We start from the raw sequence: 22430 nt of genomic DNA on the forward strand, positions 1-22430 counted from the left end.
CGTGAGCAAGTGCAGAATGACTTGTGTGCTTTTTGACATTTAAAGGCCCACTGGCGCTGCATATATGGGAAGCTGGACCTGGCCGATGACAATATTCCTGTGCTTATAGCTGTGTGCTGTACATTCCGTAATATTTTTGAAGGGAAGAGTGAAAGCTTCACTTTGAACTGTCTGAGTCTTCTCATTTGAGTGGATGAAATTGTCAATTTCCAGGACTGTTTTTCATAACATTTTCATACTTGAAGTATCTGCCTGTGGGATGTTCGTGATGGATGATGCAATGAACAGGGAGAAACTCCAGAAACTTGGTCGCTTTTGAAAAGTCTGATAAGACTTACTTTTTTTTCCCACCATTGCAGGTGCTCCATCCATTGCAACACTGACAAGTTCATCCAGCAGTGCATTGCCATTTGTCAATGCTTTGTCAAGTGCATTTTTTGTCAACACTGCGGTCTGTTTCTTTCAGCGCCACTAAGTCCAACATTTCTTCTTTCACAATTAAATCCGTGGAAACATAGTGAACAAATATTGCTAGTTGTGGTTTATCTTGAATATCTGTGGATTTGTCGACAGCTAGGCTGAATGCTAGAGCATTCGTTAGATCATTTTGCATCTTGCTTGCAACATCAGCACCGATCTGGGAGATCCGCCTCACCATAGTGAGGCACAAAATTGGAATTTGGCGTATTAGTTGTTTAAGTTTTGTGTTACTTAAATTTAAATTGCAACAATGTCTGCTATATTCTTCTTAACAAATTCTCTATCACAATACGGACGTTTCGTACAAGCGATGCTCCATGCCATAACAAAATTAGTTTCAGTTGTTGTCAGCTACCTTACTGAATGCCAAAAGTAGTGTCTGCTGACTGTTGCAGTGTTTAATGCGGTTATCTTGTTTTTCCTTAATTCTGATCCAGGAGTGTATTTAGAGGAAATGTTATTGTGAGTTGTTTCATAGTGACATTTGTAGTGAGAGAGCATACATTGCAGATAAGGCACAGGGGTTTGTCACCTTTCCTAGTGAATGCAAAATCTTCCCCCCATTCTGGCTGAAAACTTTGGTTTTCTTCTTCATACTTGGTTTCTTACAGTTTGAAGATGTCACTGTCATCCATGAAATTAACGTAGGGTTAATGCTTTTATCTAAAACTGTTCAGCTACGACTTATGAATAGTAAACATGGCCTGTAGTGTGCAGCATGCAAGGAGATCACCGCACATGAGGTCTACATGGTTCCACAGTGACGCAATTTCCTGTTATAATGAGCATGTGCTGCTGAAGCCAGAGCCTAGGCACTACCTGCAGGGCTGAAGCCCCCAGCAGCGGTGCCCCTCCCATGGGACTGAAGCCTAGCCTTGCCACCCTCTTGCAGGCTTGAAGCCAAAAGCACCAGTTCACCCCCAGGGGGCTGAAGCCCCGATCTTCAACTCATCCCCCAGCCGGGCTGAAGCCCTGAGCCATGGTGCCCTGCTACAGGGCAAAAGCTGCGAGTGCCAGCTCGTCCCACTGTGGGGCGAAGACCCGGGCACTGGGTCTTCCCCATCCCCCTGCGGGATGAAGCCCTGAGCTCCACAAGCCACAGTTGACCCTTTAAAGAGCCACATTTGGCTCGTGAGCCCCAGTTTGGCCACACCTGTCATAGGCCATTAAATTTCTCCCAGCTACTCCTGCACTGAGCCCAGTAACTTGGGTTTGGCTAATGCAAAGGTGTCCAGTCTTGATTCAAAGTCTTATCATACTGTCACTGTATCAGACAGGCTTTTCTGATGGGCTCTTACTGTGGGTACGTTAAGCTGCCTGTGTTTTTGAGCCAAATAATTTTATTTCCTGCATTCCAGTAACGTCCCACTTCCTGTATTTCTTCCATCCAGCACTGCATTCTACCACCTTTCTCCATTCCAACACTCCTTTCCCCCTGAAAAAATAAATGCACTGCCATCCCTATGGGCCTAGCAACACATTATGCCAAGGTAATATGAAATGATTCACATTCCTGTTTGCCTTCTGCCCACAAAGGCGCAATGTTCACTGGGTGGAACACCTTGCCTTAGGCATGTGGCCTCTTTTTTTTGGTTTTTTGTTTTGTTTTTTTTCCCTTCATCATTCTACAACAAAAACGTAAGAAGCAATTTTGAATTTAATCGTCTAAATCCCGTCACTTAGTGAATGATCTACCTTAACCCTCATCGCATCGATTTGACTGGCACATCTGACAAAGAACAATAGCCTTTGCATTAACAGTAATCCAAAACATTTTAAAAAGCAGTAGTTTTGAGTATTTTGATTATTTGGATCAAAAACACAGGCAGCTTAACATATCCACAGTAAGGATCACAAGGATCACTGACTTTTCCCTGTCTGTGTCTGCCTTGTAAGCGAACCTCCCAGATAGTCACATTCATGTACTTTATGCAAAGCATATACTTTATGGTAAGAATTTAAGGTTAAATAGTAAGTATTATACACACAAATTCCGCCTCCTGACTCTAATTTATATAAAAATACTCCATGCTTGTGCATCTTGCTCTTCTCTTGCCACGTGAATGCCCAATACTACTGTGACTTACATGGATGTTAATGGATGTCATGCAGCTCACGTGCCCCAGATCAAAACATACCCCAGGTTGTTTTTCAGGCCCAGAGGTTGAAGATTTGTGATATGGAGTCATGCCATCTTCAGTGAATCTGGACTGTAACGTGGCTGCCTGTGCCTCCTTCCCAGATGTGATTACTACCACTGGTCCAGTTGTCTTCATTCTTTTTTCCCACATTTGATACATTACATCCGAAAATCCTCCAGTGCATCCCAAAATCCTTTGTGCTGGTTTCCATTGTTTTTCAAACAAGACACCAAGGTCCATGAACCATTCCTGTAGCCCTTCCTGTGAAGGGTCCCCTGGGTTTCCGGGCATTCACAGAAGACCCAGTTGCAAATGACTGAACCAATCTGCATCTGCACAGGTGAGGAGAGACTGAATGGGACTCAGTTATTTGTGGTAACGAGAGGCCCCTCTTTTAAATAAATCTCCAGTACAGAATCTCCTTTTCTGCTGATTCCTTTGGTATTTCACCCAGTTATTCCACTGTCATTTCCAGATCCGTCTGGATATTTTTTCGTGGGATGTATTTTGGTCTCGTTGTCCATGAATTTTATTCCTGGAAGGCTCCATATTTAGCAGATCTCATTATGTATGCCACAGACATGTTTTGAGAATCCTGACAACTTGTTCTTCATCTAGGTCCTTCAAAGAATCCTATCTAAGGCCTAGTCCCCTCTTGCCATTGTAAATAATGCATCATAGAATTTCTCCCACTGTATTTCACTGTAATCAAAGAGAGAAAATCATCAAGTCAATGTCCCATTTCTTTACCTGATTTCACACTCACTGAAACATTGTACACAGGCACATCAACATAAGCCTGTGAGAGAGAACCTCAAATGCTGTGCCCAGAAAGATGTTGACAAACTGAAGGGAGTTCAGAGAACAATAGAAATGACGGGTTTCAGGGATTGACTTAAAGGAAAGAGTAAAAGTATTACATAGCGGTAGCTTGGTTAAACAATAACTAGAGAGAAGATGTGTTTGGAGGGAGAAAAATTATCCCAGGGTAGTCTGAGGAGATATTAGCAAAGAATAATTGGATGACATTGTGAGAAGAAAAGTTTAGGATGCACTATTGTTTACTAAACCATGTACTAAACTGTCATGTACTAAACAATGGAATAGTCTCCTGGGGGATGTGGTGGAAGCCCCATCACAAGGGAGGCCTGATTCTCCTTGACACCAGTATAACTCCAAAGGGAGGCTACATGCCTAATGCAAGTTAGAACCTCTTGGATCACTCTACACAATGAAATGAAAGGTTTCAGAGTAGCAGCCGTGTTAGTCTGTATTCGCAAAAAGAAAAGGAGTACTAGTGGAATCTTACAGACTAACCAATTTATTTGAGCATAAGCTTTTGTGAGCTACAGCTCACTTCATCGGATGCATTCAGTGGAAAATACAGTGAGGAGATTTATATACACACAGAACATGAAAAAATAGGTGTTATCATACACACTGCAAGGAGAGTGATCACTTAAGATGAGCTATTACCAGCAGGAGAGTGGGGGGGGAGAAAACCTTTTGTAGTGATAATCAAGGTGGGCCATTTCCAGCAGTTAACAGGAATATTCAAAGAGCAGTGTGGGGGGCGGAATAGTTTTACTTTGTGTAATGACACATCCATTCCCAGTCTCTCTATTCCAGCTTAAGTTAATTGTATCCAGTTTGCAAATTAACCACCTTTATTATCACTACAAAAGTTTTTCTCCCCCCTCCCCCCCCCCACTCTCCTGCTGGTAATAACTCATCTTAAGTGATCACTCTCCTTAGCCCTGGTCTACACTAGGACTTTAGGTTGAATTTAGCAGCATTAAATCGATGTAAACGTGCACCTGTCCACATGATGAAGCCCTTTTTTTCGACTTAAAGGGCTCTTAAAATCGATTTCCTTACTCCACCCCTGACAAATGGATTAGTGCTTAAATCGGCCTTGCCGGGTCGAATTTGGGGTACTGTGGACAAAATTCGATGGTATTGGCCTCCGGGAGCTATCCCAGAGTGCTCCATTGTGACCACTCTGGACAGCACTCTCAACTCAGATGCACTGGCCAGGTAGACAGGAAAAGAACCGCGAACTTTTGAATCTCATTTCCGGAGACTGCGGGAACTGTGGGATAGCTACCCACAGTGCAACACTCCGGAAGTCGACGCTTGCCTCGGTACTGTGGAAGCACTCCGCCGAGTTAATGCACTTAGAGCATTTTCTGTGGGGACACACACACACTAGAATGTATAAAAACGATTTCTAAAAAACAGACTTCTATAAATTCAGCCTAATTTCGTAGTGTAGACATACCCTTACAGTGTGTATGATAACACCCATTTTTTCATGTTCTGTGTGTATATAAATCTCCTCACTGTATTTTCCACTGGATGCATCTGATGAAGTGAGCTGTAGCTCACAAAAGCTTATGCTCAAATTGGTTAGTCTCCAAGGTGCCACAAGTACTCCTTTTCTTTTTAATGAAATTAAAGCAGCTCAAAACCAGCGGATTGTAGTAGAGCATTAGGCCTATCAAAACTAATCTTGAGCAAATCACTCAAGAATGTATCATTGCAAACAATTCTCTGTGTTTTCAGGTCAGTGGTCAAAATTAACTACATAATAATAGAGGCTTTTTTATTTCTACCTTTTAAAAAAGCCCATGGATTTTAGCTGCTACAATATACGCAGCCTCATGTGACATATATATGGGTGTGAGAGAGAGAATTCTTACTGAGTATGCTTCATTCACACACTGATTTCTTTATGAATTGGCCTTGTCATTCTGCTATATAACCTGTAAACGGTGGTGGCTAATTGTGCTAGGTAGCTTTAAGAACTGGCATTCTACTTCTGAGCTAAATCAAACTGTATTTTCTTCAGCTAGCTCTTTCTCTCCATAAAATTCAGGATCCCAGGTCTGGCAGCAGTCAGTAGCCTCCACTTTGGATACCTATCTCGTCATTGAAGATCTCACTCCAGGCTGTCGATATCAGTTCAGAGTCAGCGCCAGCAATCCCTGGGGAATTAGTTTACCTAGTGAGCCCTCGGAGTTTGTGAGTCTCCCTGAGTATGGTGAGTACTTTGTGAAAAGGAAAAGGCCAGCTGATGGATGAGAAGGAGAATGTAGTGCTTGAAAGGAGAATTGTTCTTTGATTGGTCAACATTAAATTTCCCTTGCAGAGCTGAGATTCAGGTGATGAATAAGGTGATGAATATCAGAGAAAGCTAGATACTTCCTCAGAGTAGTCCTAAATGTTACTAGCTTCACTAAGTCCTAGCATCAACACAACTCCTTTCTCTCTAAAAAGAAAAGGCATTTGAATAACTGAGTATCTGATGGATCCCAGAAATCTCGCCATTCCTCCACCCCACCATAACAGGATTCCTCCATATCCCCCAATGCCAGGGAATGTATGCCCAATTCCTCTCTTGCCCTCCCAACCCCCACATGCCACCGGCTTTGTCTGGAAAGTAGGCCATTTTGAGAAATATAATCAAGTTAAATGAAGACCCAGCCAATAATCCTCTTCACTCCTGTAAGGCATTTCATCTGAGGCTTTCAAATCCGTTTACAAATATTAATCCTCCTCACACCCTTGAGATGGGAATAAGGCAGGATTACTAACCTCATTTTACAGATAAGGAAACTGAGGTTCTCTTGGTTTAAAACCTATGAATGTATTTCATCAAGTCATAAATGGAGAGGGAGGATGGACTTGCGGTCAAGGTCCTGTGTGACCTTGGACAAGTCACTTGATCCACAGTGCCTCAGTTCCCATCTGTAAAATAGGGATAATACTTTCCATCTCCCCGACTCTGCCTTGCCTATCTAGACCATAAACTCTTTGAAGCAAGGTCTGACTCTTACTACGTGCAATGCCTAGCATCATGGAGCTCTGGTCTTGGTTGGTGGGTCTAGGCACTAACTGTAATATAAATAATTTTGTTTTATATTGTAAGAAATAATAGAATACTGAATACTGTGTGCAAATGCAGTCACTCCATCTCAAAAAGATGTATTGGGATTGGAGAAGGTACAGAAAAGGGCGACAAAAATTATTAGGTTATGGAACGGCTGCCATATGAGGAGAGATTAATAAGACTTGGACTTTTCAGCTTGGAAAAGAGAAGACTAAGCAGGGATATGATAATAGTCCATAAAATCATGACTGGTGTGGGGAAAGTAAATAAGGGGGGAAAGTGCTATTTACTCCTTCTCATAACACAAGAACTAGGGGTCACCAAATGAAATGAATAGGCAGCAGGTTTAAACCAAACAAAAATAAGTATTTCTTTGCACAACCTGTGGAACTCCTTGCCAGAGGATGTTGTGAAGGCCAAGACTATAACAGGTTCAAAAAGAACTAGAGAAGTTCATGAAGGATAGGTCCACGCATAGCTATTAGCCAGGATGGGCAAGGATGGTGTCCATAGCCTGTTTGCCAGAAGCTGGGAATGGGCGATGAGATGGATCACTTGATGATTACCTGTTCTGTTCATTCCCTCGGGGCACCTGGCATTGGCTACGGTTGGAAGACAAGATACTGGGCTAGGTGGACCATTGGTCTGACCTAGTATGGCCATTCTTATGTTCTCCACGCCGTGATAGCCTGCACTCCAGCCCAACCTGCAACATCTGCACTGCTATTTTTAGTGCACTAGTTCAAACCCCATTAGTGTGAATCTGTCTACAGGGGCTGGGTGGCTCACTCCCAGCTGCAGTGTAGTTGTGCCCAGAGAGGCAACTATAACTTCGGCCCCGCAGGTTGTCTTTGTTATAGTGAAGACTCCTGCAGCCACTGGAGCAGCCCAGCACAAAGGTAACTTCAAGTCACCGTAACTTCCTCTTCTCCTGGGATGCACCTTTTAGAGGCACAGTGCAGAATCTCCCCATGGCAGTTTTGCCTAGGGAAGAGATATGGAAACGGACTTTTAATTGTTAATTTTTCTTTTAAGACACTTAAAATTTTTCATGCTATATGATCAATCAAACATGTTTTATGTTACCTAGGAAACTTTTCTTAACCTGGATCTTTCTTGAATGTTTTTCCCCAAAGATGCTGCCGCTGATGGTGCCACTGTTTCATGGAAAGAAAACTTTGACTTTGCTTATATGGAATTGCATGAGATTGGGAGGTAATATTAGCATTGTAATAAAACACAAAAACAACCAGGTGAAGCTTTTCTATTAGGAGAATGTTTAGGGTTCTTTTTACAGCTACCAAGTAAATGCAGCATCTCCTTCTTGCCTTTTCAAAAATGCCATTTTTTTTCATGGTGTTGTGCAATAAAATCAGTACAAAATATGTCACTTTCAAGACAGAGTTTAGAATGTAGTCTGAGGAGTGTAATTCAGAAATGAATGGCTGAATGTGAACTCCTAACCTATTAGTTGTGGAAATCTGTATCTGTCATTGGAAGTTTTTGCTAGCATCTGCTCTCATTTCTCTAGTTTGACCTGGGCTTTTGATATCCTGATAATCCAGCCAATCTTGATATACTTATTTCTCAGCGCCCTAGTTCAGCAAAGTGCTTAAGCGTGTGCTTAAGTCCATCACTATCCAACAAAGTATTTAAGTGCATGATTAAAGTTAATCATGCATGCAAGTGCTTTGCTGAATAGAGATGATCTGTTGAACTGGAGCCCAAATGGGTAATGTAGAATACTTTGACAGGTTTCAGAGGAACAGCCGTGTTAGTCTGTATTCGCAAAAAGAAAAGGAGTACTTGTGGCACCTTAGAGACTAACCAATTTATTTGAGCATGAGCTTTCGTGAGCTACAGCTCACTTCATCAGATGTATGATGCATCTGATGAAGCTCACGAAAGATGTATGATGCATCTGATCAGATGTATGATGCATCTGATGAAGCTCATGAAGCTGTAGCTCACGAAAGCTCATGCTCAAATAAATTGGTTAGTCTCTAAGGTGCCACAAGTCCTCCTTTTCTTTTTGTAGAATACTTTGTGTGAGGTCACCCTCTAGGGGTTGGCCAATATATAAAGATAAGGGATCTACTACTAGGGCAGTCTAAGAGAGCTGCTTTAGGTCAAGAGGTGGAAGCCAGTGTTTCTGGGGCTAATGGGTTATGGTTCTATTGTGGCTCTGTAGGGCGATGTACAATTCATCTAGTATCTGTCTGTTCAGTATATGGATTCTTTAACTACTTTACTAGTTACAAGGCAGGAGTATTTCACTTGGTTCCTCCACTGCGGAACAATTGTGGACAGCTTTGGACAAGTCTCACCTGCCCTGTATAAGTGATTTCCTGCTGCTTGTCCCCCATAATCACTTTATCTTATCTGAAATGACTAGGTGAAATGATTAAATATTGTTAATTAATGGGGAGGGGGCTCTTTTGGCTTCCTGAGAATTGTAGTTTTTATTAAGAAAATATTTTTGTGCTTATTTAAAAGAAAAAGTAGCAGCTGCAAATTGAACCTGCGGGAGATTATTAGACAACAGCACAATGACTGTACAAAGAGAAATGATACCTTTTGCTCATCCCAAAAAATCTCAACTCCCAGGATAGGGAACATAGGTTCTTTGTAGGGAAATATTATGAATAACTAGACCTATCTGATTCCTTGTAAAATATTAATGCGCTGAATCCAATAACACTTTGAAAATCACTGTTATTGCACTGAAAAAACAGACATGATTTATTCATGGATCGTCTTCATTGTCATGTCTTCCAGGGGTCGATTCTCCATAGTAAAGAAATGTATTCACAAAGCCACCAGGAAGGATGTCGCCGTGAAATTCATTAGTAAAAAAATGAAAAAGAAAGAGCAGGCAGCACACGAAGCAGCTTTGTTACAGCATTTGCAGCATCCTCAGTACATAACGATCCACGATACCTATGAGTCGCCCACGTCCTATATCTTAGTTTTAGAGCTGTAAGTACCTGGCAGGATCAGGATTTAAGTGAGGCTGTCCCATTGACTTCAGTGAGCCTAGGATTTCACCCGCTGCCCCTTTTTTTAGATTATAGTTCCAAGTACAGCACCCGTTACACACTGGTCTTCTACTGTCTCATCTATGGATTAAAGGAAACTAAGAATCATTGGGACAAGTTCATGTTTGATGTTACTCCACTGAAGGCAGTGGGAATACATCAGAGATTAATTTGGCCCACTCTGTCCATTTTTTAATAATTGTGTTCAAATATATATCAGTCAAATCTCACCCAAATGCTGCACTGCATTTGTCACTATAAAACATAGGCAAGTGCCCTTGCTCTGTAAAGAAAAGGTTTTTGGAGACAAGGTGGCTTAGTGGACAGAGCAATGGTTTAAGACTCCTGAGTTCTAGTCCTGGCTCTGCCACTAACCTGCAGGATTACCTTGGGGAAGTCACTGTCCTCCCTGTGCCTCAGTTTCCCCAGCTGTCAAATGGGGATAATAATAGTGGCCTGCTTTGAAATCTAATGATTAAAAGAGCTTGATGTTATTATTGTAAAATGCTACTGAGATAGAGACTGTCCCATGAAATACATGTGGGCTATGTGTATGTATATATTTACACAGTTAAATAGACCTGGGTGGACATCTTTCAGTGTGTGCATTTTCAAAAGGAAAATATTTTCATTTGAAAATTTCGGGTTTTTTTACAGCTTTATCCATCAGCTCTACAGATAAATAGACCAATCCCAGTAAATACATGTATTTGCTTTCAGAGAAATTGCCACCATATGTTGAATCAGTTTTTGAGCAAATTACGATATCTTGAGGCTGCTTTAGATTTTTCAAAGACCGTTGATAAATAAATGGTTGAGAAATAATCACGCTACCGCTTTCATGGCCTGCCAGTGTCTTTAGCGATCATTAGCTACATGCTGAGCCTTACATTTTAGTTTCCTCCATTTTTAGGTCATTTGCAGTTATATTTTCTAATATTAGCCGTTCCTGGAGGTTTCATGTGGTGATTTTTTTTTTCAAGCTGGGTTTTTTATTTGTTTTTAGTATGGATGATGGCCGTCTCTTGGATTATCTGATGAATCATGATGAACTGATGGAGGAAAAAGTAGCTTTCTACATAAGAGACACAATGGAAGCCTTACAATATCTTCACAATTGCAGAGTGGCTCATTTAGATATAAAGGTAGGAAGAAAAGAGGATGAAGCTGTTCATTGGTCAAGCACCGCCCCAGAATGCTTAGGAGACACAGTGTGTGACCTAATGAGTTTACAGTCTAAATAGACAGCTCAGATCAAAAAAGCGCCAGGCGGCCAGCAGACAGGCTGATCACACGGGTGGTGCAGGATTTCTTTCTTCCTTTTAATATGTAAGACATCCCTTCCCTGTTTCATGGGTTTATACTGCTGGGCTTTGTGGAAGAGCCATGTTTTAAGGAGGGATTTGGTTAGGAGAGTGGATGCCTGGCACATGAGAAAAGTTGCTCTTGCGAAAAAGAGAAGAGTAGGAGAAGGATGCAAAGGGAGAAGTTGGGCAGGAGGAGCAAAGTAGGGACTATGAAAAGAAAAGAGCAGAGAGGCAGACGAGTATAGTAGTGCAAAGCCTTGAAGGTGAGGGCAAGGAGCTTAAACTTGAATGGGATGGGACAGGAGCCCCGCGGAGAGATTCAAGGAGGGGAGTGACTTCATCAGAGGGGAAAAAGGATTTTCCCAACTGCATTTTGGAGAATTAGGGAGGCTCAAAAGTCCATAGTGTCATTAACATGAATCAAACCTTGTTTTGTTAACACACCTGGCAGGAGGCAGCTCTGCTGTCAGAGTCTGACAGATAATGTCCTGAATTCATTATTGTAATGTTTTACTTATTGGCATTCCAATTCTTTTGACTGATTGTAACTAGCACAGAATACAGTCACTAGAATTTCATTGGGGGTTGACACAAACCTTGGCTCAAGCTGCCCTGGGTAGCAGTTAAGGTTGTATTGGTTGTTTTGGGATTGATTTATTTTTATACAAAGTGCAGGTGCAGACTTAAATGGCAATCAAAAATAGACACTAAGGCACCAACCTGCCCTCTTATATGAATTCCCTTTCCACTTAGTGACTCAATCCCTAGTAATAGACTCAGCTCAGTGGAGGAGTCTCCTGGAATCATCAGACCAGAAATGTGTCCTTACAGGTGGTGCTTTGGTTCTTCCATTGCCCGTGACCAAATCTTTTTTCCAAAATAACATATAAAAAGGTTAAGTCCCAATTGGCTAAGCTACTCAAAATGCTTTTCAATATGTATTTTTATGTTCTTTGCTGGATCCATAGGAGCTTTCAGGAAGTCTATAGATGTTCCTGCAAATTACGTAGAAATTACACTGAATCCTAAATTAGCAACTTTGTTAGACCATAGGGTAGCTTCCCAAAGCAAGTGGTGGGAGTACCCATCACTTGAGTCATTCAGAGATGCATTGATGGGAACAAAACTGTGCTGGTAAGTGAGAAGCAAGAGGGGCAGAAGTCACAGTAGTCCGTAGACTGAGTCATGCACTTATAAAACTGGGTGAAGGAAGGGATGCTGGTGTTGCCAACAATGATTTGAGAACGGGGAGAGAGGAGAGTGTTTGGAAAGCTCTATGATTTGTTTAATTTTAGACATGTTGAGCTTGAGGTAGCGGTAAGAACTGCATGAGGATGAGGAGACAGAGACCAGCAGAGAGGTATGAGTAGATGATGGTGAAGAAATAAATTTGAAAGTTATCACAAGCTAGATGAGAGCTGAATCCACGGTTCAAATGAAAACTCCTGGGGAAAGTGCAAAAGGAGGGAGACAGCCAGAGGGAGAGAGCCATAAGAAATGATGAAAAAGCTGTGAGTAGGAGGAAACCACAAAAAACTCCTATACTCTTGTTTGGAAGACAAATAATTATATCCATATATAATTGCTCTAGGAAGATTAATTTGGGAAAAATAAACGTATCTCCTAGAAACCAAGAGTCAAGTCCTGCTCCATTACACTGGTGTAAAACCCAAATAACTCCATTGATACTAAAGGTGTTGTTCTGCCTTAACAGCTGTTTAAATGGGAGCTGAATTTGTTCCCAGGCATTCAGTGTCCTGGTTGGTATTTCACATCTCTGATTCAGTATAAGTCTTGATGAGCTACTACACATAAAAAGCAAAGCTCAATATTGGTGTAGACCAGGAGTTCTCAACCTTTTTCTTTCTGAGGCCCCCCACCTCCCCCAAACATACTATAAAAACTCCACGGCCCACCTGTGCCACAATAACTAGTTTTCTGCATATAAAAGCCACGGCTGGTGTTATGGGTTAGCAAGCTGGGCAGTTGCCCGGGGCACCGTGAAGCTAAATTGCTCAGAATTCTACTTCAGCCCCAGGTGGAGGGTCTCAGGACCCCAAGCTTCAGCTCCATGCAGGGGCCTATGCAGCTTTCTGCTCTGGGCCCCAGCAAGTCTAACACTGGCCCTGCTTAGTGGACCCCCTGAAACCTGCTCACAGCCCCCCAGGGGGCCCTGGGCCTCTGGTTGAGAACCACTGATATTGACTTCTCTTAAAATGAAAGCCACAAATTTAATTTACAAAACAATCCTACAATTTAGTCTGTTTTAAAATTTCAACAGCCAGAAAATCTGCTCATTGACTTAAGGATCCCAGTGCCTCGTGTCAAGCTTATAGACTTGGAAGATGCAGTTCAGATCACGGGTCATTACCATGTTCATCAGCTGCTTGGAAACCCTGAGTTTGCAGCTCCTGAAGTTATCCAAGGTGCCCCTGTCTCACTGGGCACGGACATCTGGAGCATTGGGGTCCTCACCTACGTCATGTTAAGTGGTGTCTCTCCATTCCTGGATGAAAGCAAAGAGGAGACATGTATAAATGTGTGCAGAGTGGATTTCAGCTTCCCTCATGAGTATTTCTGTGATGTGAGTCATGCAGCCAGAGACTTCATCAATGTTATCCTCCAGGAAGACTTCAGGAGGAGGCCAACAGCAGCCACTTGTTTACAGCATCCTTGGCTGCAGCCTCACAATGGCAGCTATTCCAAAATCCCACTGGATACCTCCCGTCTGGCTTGCTTCATTGAGCGCCGCAGACACCAGTATGATGTGCATCCAGTTCCCAATGTTAAGAGCTTCATAATGAGCAGGATGAACCCGGGAACGTGATGCTGTGTGGTCCTGTGATACTACACAGCTGGGCCTGAGGCAAGGCATACAGTATAAACAGACACAAGGCAGAATCTGTCTGTATATAATTCTGTATTAAGTATTACATACATTTCATGTGGTTTCCCAAACTGAGGGATGTAACTCATGCTAGTGGTTGCAGTATCTGTCCAGTTACTCAGAACCAAAGTTACTGTAGGTGCTGTTAAGTCTGCATGCACACCCTCTTGACAAGGCTGTTCTTGGAAAGCAAGCAATCTTCTGGTTATAATGTCCATAATATAAACAGGGTGTTTAAAATGGGAGCCAAAATACTGTTGCCTTGTTTTTCTGAAAGGCAGCCTTATAAGACAGCCTCACGATCTTGCCAGACTGATTTGGAAGAGAGTAGTGATTGGTGGAGTAAAACTAGGTTGACCCTAGGCAGTCGGCATTTACTGCAAAACTGTGTTGGATTCAGATTTTGCTGAAATCATTGCTAGCCAAGTGCCAGTTACAGGCCGGACTTTGCAGGCCCTTAATACACATGACTCCCATTGACATCAATGGGGACTCAGTCTGCAGAGGGCATGCAGGATCAGGCCCTATTCATTGTAATATAAGCTTTTGTGGTTAACTGATTTAAATACAATGTGATTTCAGACATGCTGTCGTTACATGTTATTGCTCACGCATACCTCTCCAGATGAGAATACTAGTGGGATTCCAGAGCTTTCTGCTATATCAAACCACCATGCAGTAACTTTTAGAGCTTCGGTTAAGGCAGTGAATTCACTGCGCCAGAAAGCTGTTTTGACTAAGCACAATGAGACGTTGATGGTTTTTTAAAACATTTTATAAACATTGTACAGAAATCTTTTCCAAAACCTGTGCACTGAGAAAAAGGCTATGTCTGATTTTTGCCGTATCTGTAAATTAGATGATTTTTTTTCTATCAGGTTGTTCAATTTACATATGGGGGGTGGGTGTGGGTGTGTGTGTGTGTGGGTATAATATATATATAAAAGGATCCTGTTCCATTTCTAGCTCTGAAATTGCTTGGCCCAAAGTTCATCCAAAGCTGGTCAAAGTGCAGAAAGAATAGTGGGTTCATCTTTGTGTTTACAGCTTCAAAATGGTTTTCAGTGTTTAAAATTGGTTGCTTATTACACTTCCAGATTCATAAATCTCGCTCCAGGCACTTCAAGGCCTCCACTACCAAAGCATCCATGAGGTTATTTTTATGTCCTAGGCAATTCATTGGCTGGCCAAATTTTCTTCCGGTCCTGCGGCTAAAAAGGGGAAGAGGCAACTCACTGCCTAGTGTTTTTCCTCCTCCTGCTCCAATAGCTTGGGGACCCTACAAATTGTAAGGCCAGCCCTGTGCGGGGGGTGGATCTGATAATCAGCAATGCAGTATATTCTGTCCAGGTTCGTGGGTAAGTTCTGTCAGTGCTGAGAACTATCTGCATGCCTGGAGCAGGCAATACCACTGATGTTACCAAGCCAGATAATAGTAAACCCTTCATTCATGGCGTTGGGATTTCTCGAGGCAAAGGGCTTGATCCAATAACCTGTGCTATCTAGTCTATCTAGAGAAATCACTTAGGGGCAGTAGCAAAATCCAGCACACAGTCCAAGTGACTAGGCTGTGCCCCGGGAATATCCCCAGGAGTTGGTTGGTGGGCAGAGAGGAATTCTCTCCACTGCCAAGTGATGTAGTCACTCCACAAGAACTACGATAGCCTCAGGGCTTCTGTCTTTGACCCCCTTCAAAGCCCAAATTCATAGCATGCAGGAGCCCTCTACCTTTCTGTGGGATCCCAGCAATATGCTTGCCCTACACAATGAAATCACATTGACTGAAGTGAAGGTAGGGCCTCCTCTGCCCTTCGGGTGGGGCAGTATATTTTGCTAGTGGACACAGAAGCCAGCAAGAGCACATTCAGAGATGCTCAGCCCTGTGTAACTTAGATAAAAGAATGGGTTCTGGGGATCTGGGACCTGCAGTCGGAGAAGAGAGACACTGTAACGGGGAGGGTCAGAGGCAGCATAACAGGCACTATCAATGAGGAGGGAGAGCCAAGCACTCCGAAGTGGAGGGGAGGCAGGAGTCCATCTGGAGGACTTGGAAGGGAAAGGCTTGTCAAGGGCTGGATATTATGGATCATCTGGAACCCATTCCACTTTTCTAAGCAAATCACCGGCACCTCCCACAAATCAGAGAATAGAATCACCTCCTCAGCAAGACTGCAACATGGCGTTAGCATTGGCAGCAGAAGCTCCTCCAGACTTCAGCCACCGATGGGTTTCCTACATGAGTGCGGCACTCAAGTACTTTCTCACTGCAGGACTATTCATACTTCCCTTCTCCCTACTTGTAAAAGTTGGCTCTTGGGGACATTTCACTTATCTGCTTTGATTGTGCTGCCCTTAAGTATCATATTGCCTCTATATAAATCCATGGTACACCCACATCTTGAATATTAGTTGCAGATGTGGCTGCCCCATCTCAAAGATATATTGGAAAAGGTTTAGAAAAGGGCAACAAAAATTATTAGAACAGCTTCCGTAGGAGGAGAGATTAATAAGACTGGGACTTTTCATCTTGCAAAAGAGACTACTAAGGGGACATATAGAGGGCTATAAAATCATGACTGGTGTGGAGAAAGTAAATAAGGAAGTGCTAGTTACTCCTTCTCGTAACACATGAACTAGGGGCCACCAAATGAAATTAATAGGCAGCAAGTTTAAAACAAAAAAAGTATTTTTTTCACACAATGCACAGCCAACCTGTGGAACTCCTTGCCAGAGGATGTTGTGAAGGCCAAGACTATAACAGGGTTCAAAAAAGAACTAGATAAATTAATACAGGATAGGTCTATCAATGGCTATTAGCCAGGATGGGCAGGGATGGTGTCCCTAGCCTCTGTTTGTCAAAAGCTGGGAATGGGCAACAGGGGATAGATCACTTGATGATTCCCTGTTCTGTTCATTCCCTCTGGGGCACCTGGCATTGGCCACTGTCGGAAGACAGGACCTGGGCTAGATGGACCTTTAGTCTGAATCAGTATGGCCGTTCTTATGTTTATGGGAGTTCAGTTAAAAATCCCAACAACTTTTCTAAAATCTGTGTACTTTGTAAGCCACAAACTTTCTCCTGGTCATTAGTACAAAAAAAGTCACATGGATCTTTCTCAATATGGAGTCAGTTCTTGTTTTATTTTCTTGCAATCTGCATTCAAGTCTCAAATTGCCACACAGAGTAAATGCACTTGCAGCTTTGAGGCTTGTGGGAAAAGAGATTGGATTGACAGCCAGAATGTTTAGGGCCTCTTGCTGCCATAAAATGATAGAAAAAGGAAGGATGAAAGGCTGGGAGATAGGTTAGGCCCTGTAGCTCAAAAAACATCTTTAAAAAGTGAGGTGCCTTTTAGACGAGAGATTGGAAAATGCTGAACTTGAAACCTTTAAATTTTTATGCAGGGGGTTTCCTTTTTGCTTTTGCCACTTTCTCATTAGACAATTCCATTTCCCATGCACTGCTCTTTTTCAGTTAGCTCAAAAATCCTTGAACCTTTTAATCACACGGTTATCTACAAATGTTATGAGCCTGATCTTGCATTCCTCACACAAATAAAACTCCCACTGATTTTAATAGGTGTTTTCCCTAAATAAGAAATGCCGAATTGCACTGTAAGTGCTAGTTTACATTAAACACTAAGGAATTATGTCTGATCTTGCTCCCACTGAAACAATTTATGGCCAAATCTTGACCTCTCCACTGCAGATGCAGAAGGACCTGAAAAGTGTAACTCTGCCCAAATGAGTCCTTGAACTTCAGCAAATAGGAAAAGTGGATCCTCAAAGTGGACTAGTGGTTCCAGAACCGCAACATCCGCTGTGGTACGCTGTTGGAGAGCTTGCATGTTAAGTATTGCCTATAACAAACAGTGAAGAGCTCATTGTTTTTCATGAGGTACAGATAGGCTGTTAAGAGGTTTGAAACCAGAAGACGAACCTGTACTGTGAAATTTTAACCATCAGTGTGGCATAATGAAAGGTAGCAGCAATGAAGTTAATGAAACACCAACATGTACGACACCATCCTGTATGTATTTACTGAATTCTGACAATAGAATTGTAAACGGCCACATGGCAAATGGATATTAAGTGGAGAAAGTTGAATTTCTAATTGCACAGAGGTCTGGAGGCTCTGCTTGAAGTGGTCAGGTCACATGTACTTTGTAATACCTTACTAATTCTTTGTGTCTACGCAATATTGAAAATCCTAAAGAAAGGGCTGCTGCTTAGATAGTGACCCACCAAGAGCAAACCTAAGATGCTGCATTAACCGAAAAATCACAGTGCAGCAGCGTGTGTGTTTGTGTATCCATCTAGCTCTGTCTCTGTTCTTGTGAGCAGGCATGCTTTTGACACTGAAACACTCTGGCCGCTTACAAGAAGGGAGCGAATAGACAAAGAAGACGACTGGCACCCAGTCAAGGTTTTTCAATACCGGTAACTTAAACAGTAACTCGTGGCCCTTAGGGACAGAGTACAAATTCTTTAGACCCGGGTGGCTGATCTGGAGGAGCTAACGGAGAAAGAGAGGTACACAGACCAAGACTGACTAAAGCGGTCCCACCCCCTATCTGACAGATTCTGTGGTGTTGATGAGAAAACAATCCCATAGTTGGGACCCTCTTTCCAGATGATGTCATGGTATCCTCTTGCACTGAGGACACATTGACAGATGGGTGCAGTGTGGGGGAGAAACTGGTTGATGTGGTACATGAAGGTACTAATGATGTAGGGAAACATAGGAGAGATGTCCTAGAGACCAAATTAGGCTGCTAGAAAAGAGATTACTGTCCAGGACCTCCATGGTGGCAGTCTCTGAAATGCTTCTAATTCCATGCACAGGGCCAGTTAACTAGTTAAGATAGGAAACAAAAGGTAGGGGAAAATGGTCAGTTTCACAGTGGAGAGAGGTAAGTTTCTGGGTCACCCAAAGATCTGTACTAGGACCAGTGCTGTTCAACATATTCATAAGTGATCTGGAAATGGGGTAAACAGTGAGGTGGCAAACTTTGTAGAAGATACAAAATTACTCAAGATAGTTAAGTCCAAAGCAGATTGTGAAGAATTACAAAGGGATCTCACAAAAGTGCATGACACTGCAACAAAATGGTAGATGAAATTCAATATTGCTAAGTGCAAAGTAAAGCATATTGGAAAACATAAGACCCACCTATATTTACAAAATGACGGCATCTAAATTAGCTGTTACCTCTCAAGAAAGAGAACTTGGAATCATGCTGGATAGTTCTCCAAAAACATCTGGTCAATGTGCAGTGGCAGTCAAAAAAAAAAAAAAAAAAGCTAACCATGTTAGGAACCATTAGGAAAGGGATAGACAATAAGACAGAAAATACCATGTTGCCTCTCTATAAATCCATGGTATGCCCACACCTTGAATACTGTGTACAGTTCTGGTTGTCCCATCTCAAAAAAGATATTAGGACTGGGAAAAGCACAGAGAAGGGCAACAAAAACTGAGGGGTACGGAACAGCTTCATCTGAGGAGAGATTAAAGACTGAGACTGTTCAGCATGGAAAAGAGACGACTAAGGGGAGATATGATAGAGGTCTATACAATCATGACTGGTGAGGAGAAAGTAAATAAGGAAGTGCTATTTACCACTTCACATAACACATGAACCAGGGGTCATCCAATGTAATTAATAGGCAGCAGGTTTAAAATGAACAAAAGGAAGAACTTCTTCACACAGTGCAGTCAACCTGGGGATGTTGTGAAGCTCAAAAGTATAATTGGGTTCAAAAAAGAATTAGATAAATTCATAGAGGTTAGGCCCATCAATGGTTATTTGCGAAGATAGTCAGGGACACAACACCATGCTCTGGGTGTCTCTAAACCTCTTGACTGTTAGAAGCTGGGAGTGGATGACGGGATGGATCACTTGATAAATATCCCTGTTCTTTTCACTGCTGCTGAAGCATCCAACACTGCCACTGTCGGAAGACAGGATACTGGGCCAGATAGACCATTGGTCTGATCCAGTATGGCTGTTCTTATGTAAAATAATCAAAGCTTTCCACATCCCACCCCCCACTCTGTCACCTCCATGTCTTGTTCCTTCTCTTCTTTTTCTCGAATAACTGATCCTTTTGGCAGGAATGCTATTTTGAAGTGCTAAGAGACAAGGTGTGTAAGAGCTTTTATTGGACCAACTTCTGTTGGTGAAAGAGTCATGTTTAGGCAGAGGTCTTCTTTAGGTCTGGGAAAGGTCTATTTTGAAGTGCTGGCAGTTGAAACAAGCATCATTTTTCAAGTAAGTAAATTTGGGGCCAAATTCTGCTTAGTTTCCTGTGGTGTCAGACGGTTTCACAGGTGTAATTGAGGGCATAATTTGGCCTTTGAGATGCTAACCATCAAAAGAGGCTAAATATGGAACCCCAGAATACTATTTGTATGGATGCTTTGGGACTATAACCATACTTTAATGGCTTTCAAATTAGAAGATAAAAAGCAAATTATCTAAAATACAATACAATCTTCAGAGACGAGTTTAGCGACTAGTGCATACACACAGCTCTGACTGACAATCACACAGTTGGTTCTGTTTCCAGTCATTCACTATGAGGCAGATTCTTCTCTCCCACAGGACTCAGATTTATTATTCAGTTCATTCTTTTGTGTTCCAGCAGAAGATGGGGCTTTTCTGAGGGGAACAAAATATAATCCTATTTTACAAGGCTGATTGCACACTGCCATCAAGTGATGAATTCCTATTCTGGAATCTGTATATTGATGAATGTTACCATATTGTCAGGATTCTGAATATTTGCTGTAATTGTGGTCTTTTAATACGAAGCTACTAAAACAAACATCTTCTCTAGTCACTTAAGCCATATTTCACCTCCCATGTCTAACTTTTGATGCTGGTGCTTTTACTTCTCTTTCTACCAAACTGTTCAAAATTACTCTGCCAGTGAGGTCAATAAAACCAGATATGCCTTCCACTGATACCATAAGGAAGGCAAAGGCACAGACTGTTCTGTTGTTTTTTAAAAGAAGGAAATTTCACAGTGAGAGTTAGAATATACTGATGCTTTTCAATCTTTGCAACAATCAACTGAAAGAGGAGCAAAAAAAAAACTGCTAGGAGCGCAGCATTTTCAAGGTGCAAACTAATTCCACAGCCTTAATTTCAGTGTCCTGCTGGTCTGCCTTAAGTGTATGTTCTATTACAAATTTCATTTTGTATACACACAATGTGGTTTTGTAAAGGTAAGTTTGTAAATAGCTTATTTGAAAGTCCAATCACTCGTGTAACGTAAAGTGATTAGCTGCTGTCACGTGTTAATATTACTATGCTACAGTACGTTATCTACAGAAGCTTCAAAATGTACATCTTCTTTCATTGTGTTCCTATAAATACAGTATATTAAAGATGCAGTTTCTGGGTTTTTTGAGTAAAGACAATTGTTCAGAGAAAATGAGTCAGTTTTATTTTACAAACTCTGGATTCTGTACAGCCTTAAGACACTAAAACACATCAGCTACTTTACTTAATACACCCTTTCTGACTGGATGTCCAAAGGGAACTTAAACATTGAAGGTATCACCTAAAAATGTTTTAGGTCTTACATACAGCTGAGCAAACAATAATTGCTTTTGTAGTTCAGTAGTCAAATTGGAAAATCCCCCAAAAAGTTCATTTTGGATCAACCCAACAAAGAACTAGGAGCGGTGGTTCTTGCTGAAATGAAAAAACAAAAACTGAAAATCAAGTTGGGTCAAACATGTTTTGAGGCAAAATAATTTGGCGGCGTTGGGGGTATTTTACCTTTTTAAAATAAATCTAGCCACGTTTCATGAAGGAAACATTTAAAAATCAAAAGTTTTTTTTAATATGTTGAAATGACACGTTTTGACTTTTTTTTTTCAGCTGAAACTATTTGCAAATTCTACCCCTATAGTTTTATTCGATCCAAAACTGCATTTTTCAGCAAGTAAATGATTCGTCCTAACGTTTCACCCAGCTCTTGCCTAGTGTATGTAAAATACAGGATGGAACTGCTTTTTCTTTATTCACTATCAGGTTCAGCAGGGGGCGCGGATCTCTGGACGTGACTGTTTGAAGCTGCGCTGCTCTTCAAGCATGCTCTCCCCATCCAGTCAAAGACTAAGCACCACTTGGAAACATCCCATCGCTCTCCCTGCAGATACCAAGAGGAGGCTCTCTGCCAAGGCAACAAGAGGCCATCACACCCCCAGGCTAGCCCCCTTGCCAGCCCCAAGAAAGGCTCCTGTCAGCCACGGTGTTGTCAACACTTTAGATTTTATCATGTCTCGTGGCATTTGGGGTGTTTCTTAAAGCCCCTGCTCCTGGAGTCAGGTGATTGTGGGGAACCTCTGCTTTTAGTCAAAGAAACAACATGCCCTTCTAGGGGCAGAGAAAAGCTGGAGGGGGTGACCCCTGCCCCAAACGCCTGGAGAGAGGAGCCCCCAGCCCTCCGCTTTCCGTTTACAGCTAAGGGCCGGGTATTTTTTGAGCCCCGAGGCAGGATCCAGGGAGGCGACGGCGGGTGACAGCGACCATTGCCCGATGAGCCACGTGCGGCCGGGTCACCCACCCACCCACCGCCATGGGCCCCCGTCTCCGGGGGGCTGAACGGGGAGCCCCCGATACCCCTAAGCCCATGCGAGCGGCCGGCGACGGAGGCCGGGATGAAGAT

General features: G+C 42.4%; 1 protein-coding gene across 6 annotated transcripts in view; it reads left to right on the forward strand.

The window, feature by feature from the left end:
* The window catches only part of KALRN (kalirin RhoGEF kinase), a 779108-nt gene extending 757967 nt beyond the window's left edge, over positions 1–21141 (forward strand). For all 6 annotated transcript variants that reach the window (XM_048869043.2, XM_048869046.2, XM_048869044.2 and 3 more), the window contains 5 exons: positions 5500–5664; positions 7650–7728; positions 9292–9492; positions 10558–10696; positions 13140–21141. In XM_048869043.2, coding sequence (XP_048725000.2) covers positions 5500–5664; positions 7650–7728; positions 9292–9492; positions 10558–10696; positions 13140–13685 — 1130 coding nt within the window. In that variant the 3' untranslated portion in view covers positions 13686–21141. The remainder of the gene's footprint in view (positions 1–5499; positions 5665–7649; positions 7729–9291; positions 9493–10557; positions 10697–13139) is intronic.
* Positions 21142–22430: the final 1289 nt, after the last annotated feature.

This window comes from Caretta caretta, chromosome 11 (genome assembly GCF_965140235.1).
Source record: "Caretta caretta isolate rCarCar2 chromosome 11, rCarCar1.hap1, whole genome shotgun sequence".
Lineage (NCBI taxonomy): Eukaryota > Metazoa > Chordata > Testudines > Cheloniidae > Caretta > Caretta caretta.